General features: G+C 40.9%; 1 protein-coding gene across 9 annotated transcripts in view; it reads left to right on the forward strand.

Annotated features, from left to right (window-relative positions):
* The window catches only part of arhgap24 (Rho GTPase activating protein 24), an 88,057-nt gene extending 71,573 nt beyond the window's left edge, over positions 1-16,484 (forward strand). For all 9 annotated transcript variants that reach the window (XM_086301007.1, XM_086301009.1, XM_086301008.1 and 6 more), the window contains 6 exons: positions 3,152-3,359; positions 9,622-9,754; positions 12,042-12,115; positions 12,189-12,310; positions 12,432-13,599; positions 15,522-16,484. In XM_086301007.1, the coding sequence (XP_086157133.1) occupies positions 3,152-3,359; positions 9,622-9,754; positions 12,042-12,115; positions 12,189-12,310; positions 12,432-13,599; positions 15,522-15,786 (1,970 nt within the window). In that variant the 3' untranslated portion in view covers positions 15,787-16,484. The remainder of the gene's footprint in view (positions 1-3,151; positions 3,360-9,621; positions 9,755-12,041; positions 12,116-12,188; positions 12,311-12,431; positions 13,600-15,521) is intronic.
* Positions 16,485-18,733: the final 2,249 nt, after the last annotated feature.

Genomic DNA, 18,733 nt, shown 5'->3' on the forward strand with positions numbered 1-18,733 from the left:
GAGCGATGGTAAAACAAACAGAGCTGCATCAGCATGTTTCTGTCTGGAGGCGTATTGTTGAATCTAAACTTTATTTCCTTAACGACAATCCAGACCGGCCTCGTCAGTTTTGTAAATTGGCAGTTCATTAAATGCAAATGTTTTACACGTTTGCATGTTTTACCTTTACACTAAAGGTCAGAGAAGCAATTCGAGGTTTTTTATGTGGATTATCATGAAATGTCTTATTGGTTTGTATTTGATAAAACAGGTTGTATGTTGTCCATGAACTAAAATCACTTTTATACTTGTGTGTGTGAGTGAGAGAGAGAGAGAGATTCTGTGCAACTGGCAGATACTAAGATTTTTTGCAGAGATGTCACTCATGTGCACGCTTTGGTCTTGTGGTTTGTCCCGTATCCAGCACTATTGGGAGCGCCAAATATTCATATAACACTTGCTCACACTCTGCATAAGCTGGTGCACACACACACACAAACACACACACACACACACACACACACACACACACACACACACACACATTTACATGTGACCCAGGAAAACATTCCTAGACTCATGACCAGAACGTCTGGAGGAATGACCTCATTTTCACTCATTTTTTTTCCCTTTCTTCTCTTTTCGATACACGCGGATATTAATCATTCTTTACTAAAGTGAAGCTGAGCTCTTCTGTATTTTACTCTGGTCTGTCTAATATTTGGAAAAGTGGACCCACAGCTTCAGATATTTCACTGTTTTGTCATATTGGGGTTGCTGTGAAGATCGAAGTGGCAAAATCCCAGAGCGACTCCAGACTTCTGAGGAGCTTCTTCTCATCAAGCAAAGACAGCTTTCTGAGAGATGGAAATGAGAACAGTTTGGCCGACCCGCTGTCAAACTGATGCATCCAGTCTATTCCACTGCTTTTGTTTTGTTCTCTGTCATTTCTGCAAAGATTAGGGCTGGTTTTGGGAAAATGCTTGTGTGCACGCACTTGAAAATTTGCACCTCTGGTATGTTTTCTTATCACAAATTTATTAATAGGCCTTTTTTCTGGAAACTTAAAAGTTGCGTCATTTTTAAGAGGGGTGAGTAATCACATTCGCTTCTAATGAGAAATGTTTTGAAGCCTTTGCAGCAGTTTGTGGGAAAAGTCTCAATACACCTGTTGAAAATCTTAAGCTTCTAGTTTTTTAGTGTCTATTTCAGACCCTGGCTATTTGAAGCCGTTTCTTGCTGTGTTAAGGAGGATGCTGGTAGGCTGAATCTGTTTCCGGCGTCTGATTGTACCATGTTGTACCACGTGTGTGTATGTGTGTGAGTAGCCTCTCTCTGTATCTGGAGACTGGAAAAGTATGCAGATCCAAATCTCTCAGGAAGGCAGCTTTAATCCCCTCTTGTGTTGCATCCACATGAGATGGCTGTAAATGGAAATCAGGCTGGTTTTTTTTCTACAGCGTCTGCCTCGGACAAAAGGCGAGAGGTGCTCAGGAAGTTAGAGATTTGATCATCAGACTAAGTGCGTGCGTGCGTGCGTGCGTGCGTGCGTGTGTGTGTGTAAGAGAGAATATTTTACATTTTATTTGCTTGGATTGTCAGGAAAACCTTATCATAAATTCCTTTCAATTGATTTAACTGCTCTCTTTGATGTTACTTGAGCTGTAGATGGTATGCTAATGGCCTCTGCAATTCTTTGAGAAATGTCAGGGAGTTCAACATATTAAACAGCATTGATTTCTCTAGATAAAAAAAAATAAAAATATATATATATATATATATATATATATGAATAAATATCTTGTACACACTGTTAGGGCTGCTCGATTATGGCAAAAATGATAATCACGATTATTTTCACTGAAATTGAGATCACGATTATTTGACGATATTTATTTAACCCTTTAAGACCTACTATAGAACCAAGTCCACCAGAGCTTATATTATTTTTTTACATGCTGTAGTGCCATTTGTGGGAGCATTTCAAGTTGCTATACATCAATACAACTGTTATAGCCCATATTTTAATAATATGTATGCATTAAGTCCATAGTAATTACATAAATTGCAAAAAAGTGCAATAAACTACAAAAAAAATTGAAAATCGCTTTTGTTTTGTTTACATATATTTCTACTTGGAGAAATTTAAGAGGTTTATCCCTCAAAACTTTAAATACAATAAAGTTGCAAAAAATAGTTTACAACAACAGGAAATTTATTTTGAGTGTCTTCATAGTTTTATTTTGGAGATACAGCAATTTTTATATACTGCAGGAAAAACAAAAAACAATCCTATGATGCAAATTTGCAAAGAAAACAGCATGTGCATCATTTCACTGTGGGAAGTGTTACGAACAGCTGATAGGAACGGCAAAGCGTGTTTCTGGAATATTATGTTTTTGTTCCTGCAAGCGCTTTTTATGCAATTTTTGCAAAGCTATATGTGGAACGAAACCGTGACCGAGGACAAGCTGATGGCATCAGATGTAAGTACAACTCCTCCGGTTTCATATGCAAAACAAATTATTGCGCTAGCTTACGCGGTTCAGGTTCTACAGGGATTTAAAAATAGTTACGCAAAACGGAGCGTGCTGCTCTGACCGGCTTTAAAGGGTTAACAATGACTTTAAAAAAATAATATAAAATAGTGTGCAACACCACTGAAGTTTTTTTTTTTTTTTTTTTTAACTCTCTTTTCAACCAACGGCAGTCACTCTCCAAATAACTTCTGCTTAGCTTTCCGAGCTTCCCTCGGGTCCTCTTAATCAGCGGTCTCCAACCTTTTTTGCGCCACGGACCGGTTTATGCCCGACAATATTTTCACGGACCGGCCTTTAAGGTGTCGCGGATAAATGAGGGAGGGGCTAATAATCGGCTCAGTCATTTTTAATGATCGTTGAAAGCCCAGATCGTAATCGTGATTAAAATTCGATTAATTGAGCAGCCCTACACACTGTATTAAATTATAAGCTTGGCTGCATAACAAAATGTAAACAGCATAAATAGAGTATAAGTGTATACTTCTGCCTACTCCTTTTTCAAACAAAAAAATGGAATGATATTTTGTAATGATTGTGAATGTACATGTTTGAAATAAAAAGGAACTGAACTGAAGAGTTGACATTTATCACCTTTATAGCATTAGCAAACTTTTTGTGTGTGTCTGTTTCAGGGATCTTTGGTCAGAAGCTGGAAGAGACCGTGCGGTATGAACGCCGGTTTGGGAACAAGCTCGCCCCTATGCTGGTAGAGCAGTGCGTGGATTTCATTCGGCAGAGGGGTCTTCAGGAAGAGGGCCTTTTCAGGCTGCCAGGACAGGCCAACCTGGTCAAAGAGCTGCAGGATGCCTTTGACTGTGGAGAGAAGCCCTCTTTTGATTGGTAAGCAGAAATGTGCCCGTACAGGCTGGTTTAGATTTCCTCAGTGCGTTTTAATGTCGACTTGATACGTTCGGCTCGGGGAGTTGAAATGCAAAAAAAGTGGGCGGGTTAGTACAGGGTTCAGTTGTATCTGCTTAGAGAAACTTGAGTGATACAGCTGCTCGAAACCTGTATCAATTATGAAAGACATAATTATTTAATTTAGGAATATTTAATATGTATCTTAAGTCTAAGCAATGTGATAATTGAAGCTTGGCAAAAACATTATTGTTATGATTTATTAAACTGAGGATAAGTACCTGAATAAGTATCAAGCTGCTTGAACAGCGCTATCACAAAGACCGATGTGGTAAATCCATGATAGTTAAAATGTATGATAACTCCCCTCCATGCAGGGAGAGGTCATCCTCATATTTGCACACTATCTGTCCACTATCTGTTGCAGGCACCATATTCATACCTGACCTGGTGAGATGTCTCTTGCACACGATGATGTATCAGAACAAATTTCCTCAGCTCTTTTCATGTCTTATATTTAAAACACAGCCTCATTGTTCAACCATCTTTACTGTGGGAGTTCTGCAGGTCTCCCAAATTCTGTCATAATTCATATTAGCACTTGGCCTCCTTTGGCTGTCTTCTTCTGCATGGCTAATGTCCAATTTGTCAGTTTTATGGTTACCACTTGGAGGTCAGTCTCAGGTCATTCTGGTGGAATGTTAGCTTGTGAGATGAAGCTGTCATCGTTATCAAACATGGGTGTTTAACTTGCCAGTTTTCATTTTGTCCCTCTGAACACAACAGCTTGAATATCGCCTCATTACATTAGAGAAAACACAACTCTGTTGTTGGTTATTTGTGTGTTGCATTTTGCCACACATTATTCGGATTTCAAATAATCAAAACTGAACCGGTTTTGCATTTTTGAGCACAACCACACAGATAATAAACAAATGCAGGCAGTTACCTTATTATATAATAAGTTTTAAGGACCCATATGCCCCTTGACCTCCTTAACAGGTATTTTCTGTTGCTGAATTAGACCTCTGGACTGAGTGGGTGTGTGGAGAGCACAGAAAGCGGCACAGCTCAGTTCATTGACGTGTCTGCTCAGAGGAACATTTTTGTGCACAAATGAGTTTTTCTGTGTCCCATCAGACCAAAGTCATCATCTTGATTGGAGCTTACTGAATTCCACCAAATTTCTGCTAAATCTAAATCAAAGACAAATTATTCTGTCCAGTATGATGAAAACAAGAATGCAACAGTTTGCTCCTAACCATCATTACGGAGCAATAATAGACAAAAATAAGAGTCTGAGCAGTACAGTGGTGATGACATTAGCACTGCCACCTCACAGAAAAAAAGATTTCGACTCAACCCTGCCTCTCACCCAGTGACAGCTGGTACAGGTGCCAACCTCCCATTATCCTGCATTGGATAAGCACTTAACAGGACATATAGGTGGATGGAAACTTTCATGATATGTTAGTTTGTGAGATAGCACCACTTTGTCAGGGAAAAAAGGGGTGTGCCCTGGACAAGATTGACAGTCCAGCACAGTGTTAACACAGAAAGGCAGACAACCAGTCGCAATATTCATTCCCAGTTTACAATCACCAGTTAAAGGTTTGAGCCCCTTGAAAAATCCCAAGTAGGGCAGGAAAACTTAACATAGAAGTAGGGATGTCACAATATCAGAAATGTGTTTGCTAAAGAAGTGTTTGCAGAGTAGCCAAGTGACAGTACGAGGTATAATATGAGCTTATTTTAAAGCATTTCATGTTAACCGATGGAGTCATGAACGGATGGATGGAAGTTAGCCAATGCCGTCCATTTAGCGTATTGAAAATAGTTGATTGTACAACAGCAAAACTGTCTCAAACTTAATGGCAATCTGTATCTTAAACTTGTGTAAATGTAAACTGCCCCCATCTGGTTCCAGAGTAACAGCAGCCTCAGTACGTATGCTGCACAGGGTATCTAAAACAAAACAAGAACCGCCACTTTGTCCAAATTTTTGTATTTAAATGTAGATCGGTTCTACAGATCTCGGAAGGGCTCTAACCAGAAAAAAAAAAGTGCTGTAGACACCAGTTTCACAACACAAGGTACAAATATCCAAGATAATCAACTTATTTCCTATTTGTACAACTGAAAGTATGTGTGGACTTGAACTCAGATTTTGGGAAGTTAAAACAATGTTGCAAAATGGACAAATGCGTGCTCTAACATTTGAGGATATATAAAAACAACAGAAATATGGAAGTTGGAATTGCAGGTTGTGTTTGTTATTGTAAAATGTTAAATATCAGTCTAAAAGTAATTAATTACTTGAAAAGTAACTATTGCGTTACTTTTTTAAAAAATGTAACCCTCTGGGGTCCAGGGTATAATTGGCCATTTTTCACTACTTTTGATTAAACCTCTACATTTCACCTTTAAAAACTATTTACTTTGCCTTGTTTGGTGTCATTCTTTTCAGCACAACCTCACGTGTCTGAATTTACAGTTATGTTTTCATTTTGACATACTGCATTAACACAATTGATCATAAATCAGACAAAAAACATAAATTCCAAGTAGAAAAGTTTTTTTACTGTAACATCCACAAACATGTTTAATGAATCATATTTCATAACTTTAAATGCAACTATAAATTGTCAATTTAAAATCCTATGCACAGGTTTTGCAAACAAAGTTGTTTGCAGTCATTTACCTTTTACCCCTTTTTTAAATAACCATTTCAAACTATTTACAGAACAATCAGCTGTTCTGCATCAATAAGATGCCGCACAAACTATTTGTGCCACTCCAAAAAAATAATTTCTGTCCATTATAAAGGAGAACATCACAGCCTGATACCTGCAGGTCTGACAGCAGCAGGTGTATCACTCCTCCTGTTTTTTACCTGGAGACAGCAGTCGCCTCATTGTTCTGACACACAACACAAAACTATCCACAACACTACACACTAACTACACAAGACAACACATTAACTACACACTCCAAACACGCTAAACGTCACAAATCTCTCACATCTCAAAACTCGCTCTCTCTCTCGCCATCACTCCTAAAACTTCCCCCTCTTTCTAAACAACCAAATGTCTTGGTGCCATATCATTATTGATTGGTCGACATGGTGCATTTTTCCACCAACACGAAAGGGGTGGGGGGGGTTTTGTCCTTTTTTTTTTTTTTTTTTTTTTGCTCATAAGCAGAGGGTGCTTGCTAGCGCTGTCCTTAGACAACGTGACGAAAGTATTCAGGAAAAAACACGCATATATTGTTTATCATGACTCTGGTTTTACGTGGCCTATTAACACAATTTAAAAACTTGTATATATCACCTTGTTGCTGCTTGTTGTTGTTGTTGTTGTCATGTGATTGGCTTACCACGACCACGGTACTTTATTCTTCCTCAGTCAAACAGCAGCACTCATGTGATTGTTTTACCCCCTTAGCAGCTTCAGGTGTTGTGCCAAAAAGTGTTCGTCTGCCAGAAAGCGATTGCCGTCCGCGGGAGTGCACAGTTGCTTAAAGCTGTAGCGACCAGATTACTTACAGCTACTTCCGTGCAACTGATATAAACTGGACACAGCTTCAACCATCTGTTTTTTGAAAAATAGTAACGGACCACATTTTCTTGTTAGTAACGGTAACGGCGTTGTAACGATAGAAATAGTAATTAGTTAGATTACTCGTTACTGAAAAAAGTAACGCCGTAAGTAACGCCGTTAGTCCCATCACTGGTTTGCTCTGGTCTTTTTCAAAAGCACTTGAAGCCCGTCCATCCATTTTCTTAACTACTTATCCACTTGATAAGCCTTGTAAGGCAGCCAAGCTCTCATTTATATCCGTTATCTCCACAGGTAATATTTTAGACCAATAAAGATCAGTAAACTGTGAGAATCACCCTCTTCACGGTAAATTCAGCTCAGTGATGTCCAGGATTAATGGACTGGGAGAAAAAAAAACCCTTATTTCGTGCTTTTCTTTCCTTTGGCAGGGACGTGGTAGCCAGCCACACAAACTTTCCGAGGCATCTCTTTGTTCAGTATTTTGCCAACAGTAAAAAGGAACAATCATACTTCCCAATTATACACCTGCTGTTATATTATGCTGTGTGTAGGTGGCTGTAGGAGACTAAGCACTGATTGTTTAATGCAGCAGCCTTCATCTAGAGCATACTTGAGTAATGAAACATACTGAGCCAAGCTATGGATCGCTTTTTTCACAGCATTGTGCCACTCCAACCAATAACATAAATAAAACCTGGATGAAACTGTCAGGATCGACTCTATAAATCAACATCTCACCACTTCCCGAAATTCAAATTCACACTGACGAGTGCGTCCATCACGTCCTCTGCACAGTAACACATTTCTGCCCTCCTGTTTGTGCTTTGCTGTGGTAGAAACTACAGCCTCCCGTGTACCTGCCTGTGTCTGATTTTGATGTCCCTCATCTTGCGAATTCCCTCATTAGTGACCTCCTGCCTTGCGACCTCCTGCCTGCCTCGCCAGCTGCTCCAGAGGCTGCAGTGGCCTCTTGGCAGACGTTTAGGCTGGTGCTGGCGTATTAAATAAATCAGAAAGTGCCGATTGGAAACAGAGAAAATAAAAACTGGAAAATGATGGTACCACCTGCATTAGCAGTCAGTAGTTGGTCAGTAATGTCAGTTGTATGCATACACTTAGAGCTGGGCGATATGAGATTTTTTCATATCACGATATGTTTTTTTCATTTCAGGCGATAACGATATCTATCACGATATAAGCCAAATAACTATATTTGTAAGATTTAAATGTGCCGTTGCTCACAAGTAAAATGTGAAATAATCAGCAGCTTGTTTTTATTTAAATATTTATTTCCCATAATAAGTTCAACAGGGTAGATGTACTTAAGGAACATGAGACTTTTTCAGATAAATAAAGGCAAATATTGCAAACTACACAAAAGGCAGCCGCTAAAGCGTTTAAGTTTCAAAATAGAACAAACGAAACAGACTAAATTGTCAATTCCACTTAGAAACAAAATATTAATTCTAAAAATAAATCTTAGTTTGTTTTACAGAAGAACAGACAAAACTGACTAACTTTTGTCAGTATCAAATAAACTGAGAACTAAAAGGAAATTCTCAATCTCTCCTTGTTGTATAGCTGAGCTTTTCAAACAGTTTTAACAGTTACTTTAGTCTGACAAAAGCCGAATGACGTATTAGCGCTTCCAGTCAGAGACTGAGGCTACGTCCACACATACACGGGTATTTTTGAAAACGGAGATTTTCCGTTTTCGTTTTAAAAAAATAATCCCGTCCACACGTAAAGGCAGAAATGAAGGAAAACGCTGCTATGAACATGCCAAAGCAGCAGGTGGCGCTAGATTCCTAACCGTGCAGAAATGTTGGCCAATCAGAAGTCTAGAAGCCTCGGTGGGAAAAAGTAAACAAAGCTGGGGCATAGAAGCAGAACCGAGTCGTATGTGTGGAGGGACAGTAACTGTGTGTATATGTAAGCATTTAAACACTGCAGAGAGTAGAATTAACAGTAACAGTATTGTAGAAATTCATTTCACTGAAACAATAACGTGGCGCACAGTGTGACGCATGCACCAGTTTATTGTATTTCCAGACTTGCTTTCGGCACAATTTACAGTGCACGCTACTCTGTTTTTTGTCAGACTTGAAATAGCCGAAATACCTTCACACTACGGAACTTCTTTGGCTCTTCCGTTCGACAATTTCTCCGGCATTGGAACCATCATCTGTTTTCTCTTCGGTCACGCTCGGTTGATTTTTCTAGTCGGCACACTCATTTCCTCCATTACGTGCTGGCTCCATTACCCGCTGGCTGCTTCCCAAACAAACACACGTGCGGCTTGGCACTTGTGCTGTACGTAACAAGTCACGCGACGTGACGCTGCGGCTGTGATTGGTTCGGCTCTGCGCTACTTAATTTGGATTGGCTGACCTTTTTTTTTTTTTTTTTTTTTTTTTTTTTTTTAAGAGGACAAGAGCGGCGAGGTCTATCGCGATAGCTTAATTTCTCTATCGAGTAAAAGTTATATCGCGATACATATCGTTATCGTTCTATCGCCCAGCTCTACATACACTACAGCTACACTATTACAGCTTGACATTTTTCTCCAACAGTGTGAAACCTAAAGTTGGAGTTGGCCTCATGGTGATTGCTGTTTGTCTCCATGCGGTTCAGGATAAATGATGGCCCTAACTTTTTACCGGTGTCTTGTCTCTCAACAGTAACACAGATGTGCACACAGTAGCTTCTCTGCTGAAACTGTATCTCAGAGAGCTGCCCGAGCCCGTCATCCCCTTCCAGAAGTACGATGAGTTCCTGTCCTGCGCCAAGCTCCTGGGCAAAGATGATGAAATGGTAAGAAACATGCGATGATTGCTTTCTTTGTAACCACATCTACTGGCAAATTAGCTTTCGCACACATACGGATTTTTTTTTTTTTTTAAAGTTTCAACCTTTATAACAATAAACGTTGGTACTGAAAAGCCCTCACAGAAGTCTTATTCTTTGGCTTTTAATCTGCTCTTTTGCCGCCCAGTCATCCACGCTCAGCCCTGTGTTTCACACACAATGACTTTGTTGAGTCCGTTTTGACTTTTAACATCTAAATAGGATTTCGCTCACACCATGAGGCACGGTCGGCAGCATGGCTGGGGTTAGCCTTTTGCTCCCTCAGTGTCTTTCCCCTCTTCAATTCAATTCAATTCAATTTTATTTATATAGCGCCAAATCACAACAAAAGTCGCCTCAAGGCGCTTCATAGATACAGAGAAAAACCCAACAATCATATGACCCCCTATGAGCAAGCACTTTGGCGACAGTGGGAAGGAAAAACTCCCTTTTAACAGGAAGAAACCTCCGGCAGAACCAGGCTCAGGGAGGGGCGGCCATCTGCTGCGACCGGTTGGGGTGAGAGAAGGAAGACAGGATAAAGACATGCTGTGGAAGAGAGACAGAGGTTAATAACAGATATGATTCAATGCAGAGAGGTCTATTAATACATAGTGAGTGAGAAAGGTGACTGGAAAGGAAAAACTCAATGCATCATGGGAATCCCCCGGCAGCCTACATCTATTGCAGCATAACAAAGGGAGGATTCAGGGTCACCTGGTCCAGCCCTAACTATATGCTTTAGAAAAAAGGAAAGTTTTAAGCCTAATCTTAAAAGTAGAGATAGTGTCTGTCTCCCGAATCCAAACTGGAAGCTGGTTCCACAGAAGAGGGGCCTGAAAACTGAAGGCTCTCCCTCCCATTCTACTTTTAAATACTCTAGGAACAACAAGTAGGCCTGCAGAGCGAGAGCGAAGTGCTCTAATAGGGTGATATGGTACTACAAGGTCATTGAGATAAGATGGGGCCTGATTATTTAAGACCTTGTATGTGAGGAGCAGGATTTTGAATTCAATTCTGGATTTAACAGGAAGCCAATGAAGGGAAGCCAAAACAGGAGAAATATGCTCTCTCTTTCTAGTCCCTGTCAGGACTCTTGCTGCAGCATTTTGGATTAGCTGAAGGCTTTTCAGCATTCCTGAACCTAAGTTTGTGGTGTGTGTGTGTGTGTGTGTGTGTGTGTGTGTGTGTGTGTGTGTGTGTGTGTGTGTGTGTGTGTGTGTGTGTGTGTGCGCGTGCTACAGATGGGTATGAGAAGACATATGGTAAAGTGTGGATGAGTTTCCTCACTTTTTAACCCTCCTGGGACTTTGAAGTTGAAAGGAGATGGATGGAAAAGAGTTCACTATTTTTTTTTTTTTTTTTTATGTGAAAAGGCCTCAGAGCGTTTCCACATATCCTTTATTCTCAGTAACCTAACTGAGACTACTTCTGATTCAGTGGCACATCCATATAGATAGTTTATAAATGGGTATAATGATAAATCCTCTTATATCTGGTTTGCTTTTTCTAGTCACAGTTTTGTATCGAGAGCAAAAAGGATTTTCATTAAATATAAAGCTGGAATACTTGGGTTTTTCTAAGGGTGATACAAAATGTGTCAAGAAAATATTCCCTATGCCATTAAACTACCAGCAGCAACATGAACAGCTGATACAAGGCAGCATGGATCCATGCTTTCATCCTGCCAAATTCAGACCTTTTCATGTGAGAGTTGCTGCAGAAAACAAGATTCAGCAGACTAGGCAAGATTTTTCCAATATCTTATTGTCTAATTTTGGCGAGTTCATGCAAATTGTAGCCCCAGTTTCCTTTTCTCAGTTAAGGAGGGGCACACAGTGACTTCTGCTGCTGTTGCCCATCTGCTTCAGCGTTCACTGTACTGCGCATTCAGAGATGCTCGTCTGCATTCCTCGTTTGTAAAAAGTTGTCATTTGAGTTACCGTTGCTTTCCCGTCAGCTCAAAACAGTCTTGACAGTATCTAAACACCTGAATGCTTCGAGTTTCTTCCCACAGAATTGATTGTTCAGATGTTTGTTAAATAAGTGTACCTAATGAAGTGACCAGTGAGCATATATTTACATAAACCCCCCTCTTTTCCACTGATTCATTTCCCACTGGATCCTGGGTGTGATTGTTTCATTATACACACTGTGATCAATCACGGGCTTTACAGACAATCTGTTGCAAAAGTTTCTATGAATGATTATTTTGCTGAGTTACTGTTACTTTAAAACTGTTTATTATCTGCAGGGTATGAAGGAATTGAGAAGGCTCGTGGAAAGTCTACCTCCAGTGAACTACAACCTCCTAAAATACATCTGCAGGTACTGATAATTAACTTTGGATACAGTTTTACATTGTTGAACCATGAGAAGCTGATATTTTCCATTTCCCTAGGTTTCTTGATGAAGTCCAGTCATATTCAGGGGTGAATAAAATGAGTGTCCAAAACTTGGCCACAGTCTTTGGGCCAAATATCTTGAGGCCAAAAATTGAGGATCCAGTAGCAATTATGGAAGGTGAGTGTTGAAGAATGTCAGGTATACGTGTCTTACTTTCTTAATATTTAGTTTTAAATCTTAAATAAGATGAATGTTGGTTTTAAAAGAAAGATGATGATGATGTTCGGTTTCTTTTTAGGTACTGTTCTGGTCCAGCAGCTCATGGCTGTTTTGATTGGTCACCACGACGTGCTTTTCCCCCGAGATGAAGACAGCCCTACTGCCCTCGAGCTCGTCAACAACAATATTGAACAGCCACGGCGACAAACCACTACATCTACCTCAGCCATCACTACAGTGTCTCAGAATGCTGAGAACAACAACACACATGTTGTGCGGCAGTGTGTTTGGGAAGCCAACGAGTCTCCTTCACACCGTCAGCACGCAGACAACAGTGGCTCCCCACGATCGGCAAGTCCCCGCAATGGAGTCATGGGACGCTTCGACGTCACCCGCAGTCCACCGCTGACCGTTAAAAAGAATCCAGCTTTTAGTAAAGGCAGTGGCATTGTTACCAATGGGTCCTTCAGCTCCTCACCCTCTTCAGATCCCACTGTGGAAAAGAGCCAGAGTGGAGGTGGCAGCTTACCGGTGCGTCGCAGTGGCACACTCAAAGGCTCGGGGACAAAAATGGGCACCAGCGGCGTCACGAGTGGAAACAGCGCTACAGGGAATGGGACTGGAGTTGTACGCATGGGCGTTCATGGGACTGACGCTGTCACAGGGAGTCCGAACAGCCGCAACAGCCTCTGGCAGCCGAATGGCTGTGTAATGTTACGGGAGAACAGCAAAGCTCGTGACTGCCACGGCGGAGATCAGACAACCAATCAGAATCGTCTGTCCACATACGATAACGTGCAGCTAAACCATCACAACCTGCAGCAGCAGAACCAGATCGCCAACACGTGTCTGAATACCAGCTGCGAGGACAAGCAGAGTGTGGACAGTGCCACCTGGTCCACTTCTTCCTGTGAAATCTCCCTCCCTGACAACTCCACTTCCTGTCGCTCCTCCACAACCACCTGCCCAGAGCAGGACTTCTATGGAGGGCACTACGAAGACTTGGATGGACCAGCACAAGACTGCGTGCATCCCCAGTCTGGCGAAGGAGGAGAGGGCAGAAATGGCGACAGAGAAGGAAGTGGAGAGGTTGGGAGGAGCAGTCGGGGCACGAGCAGCAGTGATAACAGCGACGGTTTTCCTGTTGGTAACGGACCCGGCAACCACAGTGCTCTGCACAGTCTAGTGGCCAGTCTTAAGCAGGAAATGCACAAGCAGAAGGCCGAGTATGAGGCCAGGATAAAAAGGTACGGCTCCATGTGTGAAGGGCTTGAATCAATACAAGCGCTTAATCTTTACTTTGGCCTTTTTTGCAAACTATCCATCTTTTTTCTCAGGTGATCAGGCATGTAAACCAGTGAGGTTTTCTTGTGTACCTTACTGTCATCTTCAAAGGTTTAGACCAGTAGAGATCAGTCACATCAAAAGAGAAAAAAGGAAATTTCAAATCTTAAAATGAGGTTAGGTGCAGGCTACCTCTCTTAATCTAGCACTTAAAAAAAACCAAGTCCCTATTTTGAATTTTTCCTTCCTGTGGATATGAAAAGCTGGCACACGTTAGTCAGATGCTACAGCTCTTCAAAGCCTTACTTTGTTCTGTATTATGCCAGCAGTGAACAGGAAAAAAATGTGTCCCAACTATAAACCTGCTGTAAAATGTTGTTTTGCATGGGTGGCTCTAAGAGACCACTGTTTTCTTTTAGTGCAGCAGGCTTCATGCGTTAGTCAGGTTGACAGAAACATACCGGTACATGAGTGATAAAACACAACATCCTCCACCCAGCTCTGTGTCTTCTTTCCTTTTTTACTACGTCCACCATTCCCTCCATTTCACAAGAAGCCAGTGAATAAACTTTTCTAGAGCATCAGGATCCACTCTATAAATCAACATCTCACCACTTCATTAAAACGCAGAGTTCAAGTTCACTGGCAGTGACTGCACCCTCCTCTGTGTCTGCCCACATCTTTTCTTTTTTTATGCCCCTCACCTGATTCCATCATTATCTCATTAGCCCTTGTAACCTCCTGCCAGCTTCACCAGCTGCCCTTTGTTGGCTCATTACTATCCAAAGGTCACCGTGGCCTTTTGGCAGATCATCTAAGTTGATGGCTGCAGATGAAATAAAACTGAAACCACCAATCAAAATCTTATTAATGGGCATTCCCATTAATGAGCAGGAGTGTACACAAGTCTGAACAGCTGCCTTAGTCTTTGGCAACCACATGGCTTTGTCGTATAATGGGAAAGCAACAAAACGGGCAAACTCTCCAGTGAGGATCAAATAGCCAATCAGAAGCTGTCTTTTTCACTCTGTTCCTTTAGCTACAAGCTTGTAAAGTTGTCAAGCATGAGGCTCGGGTTCCAGTGGGGGACAAGTGACTCCAATTCAGCCCACTGCATGGCTTTGGAAAATGTCAAAGTGGGCATAAATTGTGTTTTGTTAAGTTTTACAGCTTTTGCTACATTCATCCTGTACCAAAGTAATAAAAGAAAAAAGTAGTAAGTAGTTTTATACAATTATTTCTTTCTACTTACGAGTCAAGCTGACAGATGTTTTTCATTTGCTGCTGCAAATGCAAAACAAAACTGAGACATATGGTTGAAACTACACCTCTTTTTTATGTAACAATGTAGCAGGCATTAAATGTGTAGTTGTTTATACTGACAAAAAGAAGAGTTTCACTGGTGGCACTTCACATAGGCGAAAGTTTGATATCTCCAATCTAACCTGAACACTGAACAGGACGAAAAGGTACCTAGAAGTCACTCAAAATAGCCCTTTCCTGAATAATCCGTAACTTATTTAAGCTTTCAGACTGTTTGAACATCAAGTTTGAGAAAAATGCCCCCATACAGCCGTCAAGGAAGAGGAAATTTGCCAAAGAATTATTTTGGGGTTTTTTTCTTTGAGCTATAGTTCATCTTAAAGTTGGCTATATTAACATGGAAAACTATGGAGCTGTATCAGTTTGCCATTTGCCTTTTTTATTTTATTTTTGGGCCTCTAAGACTTCCACAGCCCCAGAGATTGTGGTTGCATGTAATTCATTAGGTCATTAAGAAAATTAAAAAGATCTGCAGCTGCCCTTGTGCTCTGAGATGAGCAAATCCTCTGTTCACTACGGCACTGCTAATCTTTTCCTAATCCCGTGTATGCCTCATTTGCAGTTTGGAGCAGCGTAATTTGGAGCTGGAGACTGAAATGGTGAACCTACACGAGGAGCTGGACCAGGAGAGGAAGAAGTACACCATGGCGGAGATCAAGCTGCGCAACGCTGAGCGCGCCAAGGATGACGCCGAGCGGCGAAACCAGATGCTACAGAAAGAGATGGAACAGTTTTTCTCCACATTTAGTGACCTCACCGCAACTGGCAACGCCGCAGCCACCGATCCCCGCCGACCAGAGCGAAACAACACCATCTGGATACAGTGAAGGAAGGCTGAAAAAAGATGGCAGCCAAGACAGGAACTGGGTTATTATAATGACGTGAACTTTAGAGAGACTCTAAACAAGATTTGGCTGCTGATCGAAGGAGGGAAAACACACTGCAAAGGGTAACGGCACGTTTTAATTTAAGAAATAGGAGATATAGGGCTGATGTAAGCCGCCTTTATAAATGTAAACATCACCTGGAGTGATGCCAGAGTGACATTATCTGTATATAGCCTTATTTAAACAGACGCTCATGGACACACTCCAGTCTCCCAGAAGTGGTTGGGGTTTGTTCAGTTGTCTGGCTGGGAAATGGAGCAAAGGGACAGTACACAACAGCCTATGAGGACATATGGTACTACCATTTTATGTTAGCTCCAAGATAGAAGGGAAGACAAAATGTTAAAAAAAATTAAAAAAAAAAAAGAACAATACCAACACCAACCTTGGACCTGAAAATGCAGAAAAGACCACACCGAACTCCTCCTTTTTATTCATTTTTACCATCTAACCAAAACACACCTTAGTGTTCAATATATTTCTGCATCTGCTCATGTCAAAGATGTCATATGTTGTAAAGAGAAGTAAAACTGACACTTCATTGTTTTTGTGATATTTAAGCAAAGCTATAAACGTGTGCTATTTTCTATCAGTTTTTTTTTCTTTTTCTTTTGCACTTAAATGTTTGTTTAGTCTCTGCAAGTTGGTACTGGATGTTCTGTCGGTCTATGTGTCGATGCGTGTGCCTGTGCTTCTGTGCTGTTATATTTACCCATGACCAAAAGAAAAAGAGCCTGTACTGTAAATATTGTATAGATAAATGCAGACGTGACTAGATTAGATAGTTTGCATTGTGGTTTACTGATATTCAGATGGATATGGCATGAATTGAGTTGATACTGAAGAATGATTTGTAGTTTGTTAGAGTACAGTTCAAGGTGTTGCACAGTGGGTTATTGGCATAAATCTTTTAAGTCTTGAATTCAGAATTTCAGATAAGAAACTGTATGGCATGCCGCTTTTAAAGATACAATTTACTGATTTTTCGAGGCCAGCACACGTTTGTGGGTCATAACTGTGAAATAGTTGGGATTTTAAAGCCTCTAATTTGATGACATTATCAGCCTGGCAGCAAAATTCAGTAATAAGTGGTATGTGCATGATGGTTGCATGAGTCTACGAGGGTCGGCATACACTAACTGAATATTTGTAAAGTGACTGTATATGGATGAAGTGTATTTATGTAGCCCGAAACCAAATGTCTGCACATGATGTGGATTTGCGAATGATTACAAAACGGGACACCTCTGATAGATCAGACCAGGAATGGACCTGCGTCAGAGAGGAGTTGGTGCGTACACGTGTGCGCGGACCTGGTGCTCGGCTTCTTTTTAAACCTGCTGCTGGTCATTGCAGGACATCTGGAATGTGCATATGGAGTCAAAAAGAAGAAGAAAAAAGTGCCTGAACAAGTGAAGGAGGGAGAGGGGAGCCTGCGCTTCTCATTTCACAGCCTTCACCGGGAAATAATGGGCTTAAGCCAAGCTGACAGTGTCACCTCGTTCTGTGAATTCCACACAAAAGGGCGGATTATGGATGGAGGGCCAGACGGAGTGGACGGGGATAGTGGAATGTTTTCATGACAATACTTGATACACAAAGGAACTTTAAAAATGACTTAATATGAATAAAGATGGATTTTAATGCAAGTCTCTGTTGTCATTTTTCCTTTTCAAATGTCCAACTAATGTTTGAAGACGAGGCAGAACATCTGATTGGCCTCACGTTAACACAATTAGTGGGCGGACAGTCAGGGCTGTTTTTATTTGTTGTTATTTTTGTTTAGAGGGAAAAACATTTTTGAGTCATTTAACTTGGAGAAAAGTGGAAAATATTCACTTTTAAAAAACTAGAATTGTAAAGATTTATAAGACTTATTACTAAAATAAAAAAACCACATCCTCGAGGCCTCCTGTGCTGCTAATTTCAAGTGTCTGATCTCTTCTGCTGCTAACAAAGTACATGAGAAATCAGTATTAGTATTAGCTGATGCAAAAAATTAAATTGCCAAAAGTAGTCATGCCCAGCGATGCTGCCTACTGTCTTACCACAAAAGGCACGGCTAGGTTAGAAATTATATCTGCACTCACTACACACCTTTTACTTTTTTTGATTTCAGAACTGCTTTAATTCTTTGTGGCATCGAATAATTTCTAGAAACATTTCTGAGATTTTGGTCCATGTTGACATGATAACATCACACAGTTGTTGCATATTTGTTGGCTCCTCGTTCTGATTGAGATCTGGCCATTTGTACAGTGCACTCTTTTTCAAGAAACACGCACTTTGGTCCAAGGAATGGACAGGGTCAGCAACAATAGTCAGGTGGTGTTTAAACAACGCTCAGGTCCTTTACACCACCAGCAGCAGCCTGAACCGTCAACACAAGGCAGGATGCATCTATGCTTTCATGCTGCTTATCCTAAATTGTGACCCTATAATCTGCATATCGCAGCAAAAAGCAAGATTCATTAGAGGAGGCAACATTTTCCAGTGTCCCCTTGTTCAATTTTGGCCTCTGTTTCCCGTTTAAGGTTTAAAGGTGTGTCAACAGGTGTAGCTCATCTGCTTCAAGGTTTAATATGTTGTGCATTCAGAGATGTTCTTCTGCATCCCTTAGTTGTAATGAATGTTTTTCTTTAGTTGCGCTTGCCTGCATGTTAAGGAGTCTGACTATATTCCTCCGACCTCTGGTATCAAAAAGGCATTTTTGCTCAGGGAACTGCCACTCGCTCGATATTTTCTCTTTTTTGCACCATTCTCTGTAAACTCTAAAAATGGTTTTGCAACGTGGTTTGGCACCGACAACAAAGCCACATTTTCAATCACTTTAAATGAACCTTCACCCCCATTCTGATGCATAGTTTAAATTTAAGGTAGTAATGTA

Source organism: Aulonocara sp. 'chitande type north' Nkhata Bay, linkage group LG7 (genome assembly GCF_057382095.1).
Source record: "Aulonocara sp. 'chitande type north' Nkhata Bay isolate Kocher_YH1m ecotype deep benthic linkage group LG7, A_spYH_male_GT1.1, whole genome shotgun sequence".
Taxonomy (NCBI): Eukaryota; Metazoa; Chordata; class Actinopteri; order Cichliformes; family Cichlidae; genus Aulonocara; species Aulonocara sp. 'chitande type north' Nkhata Bay.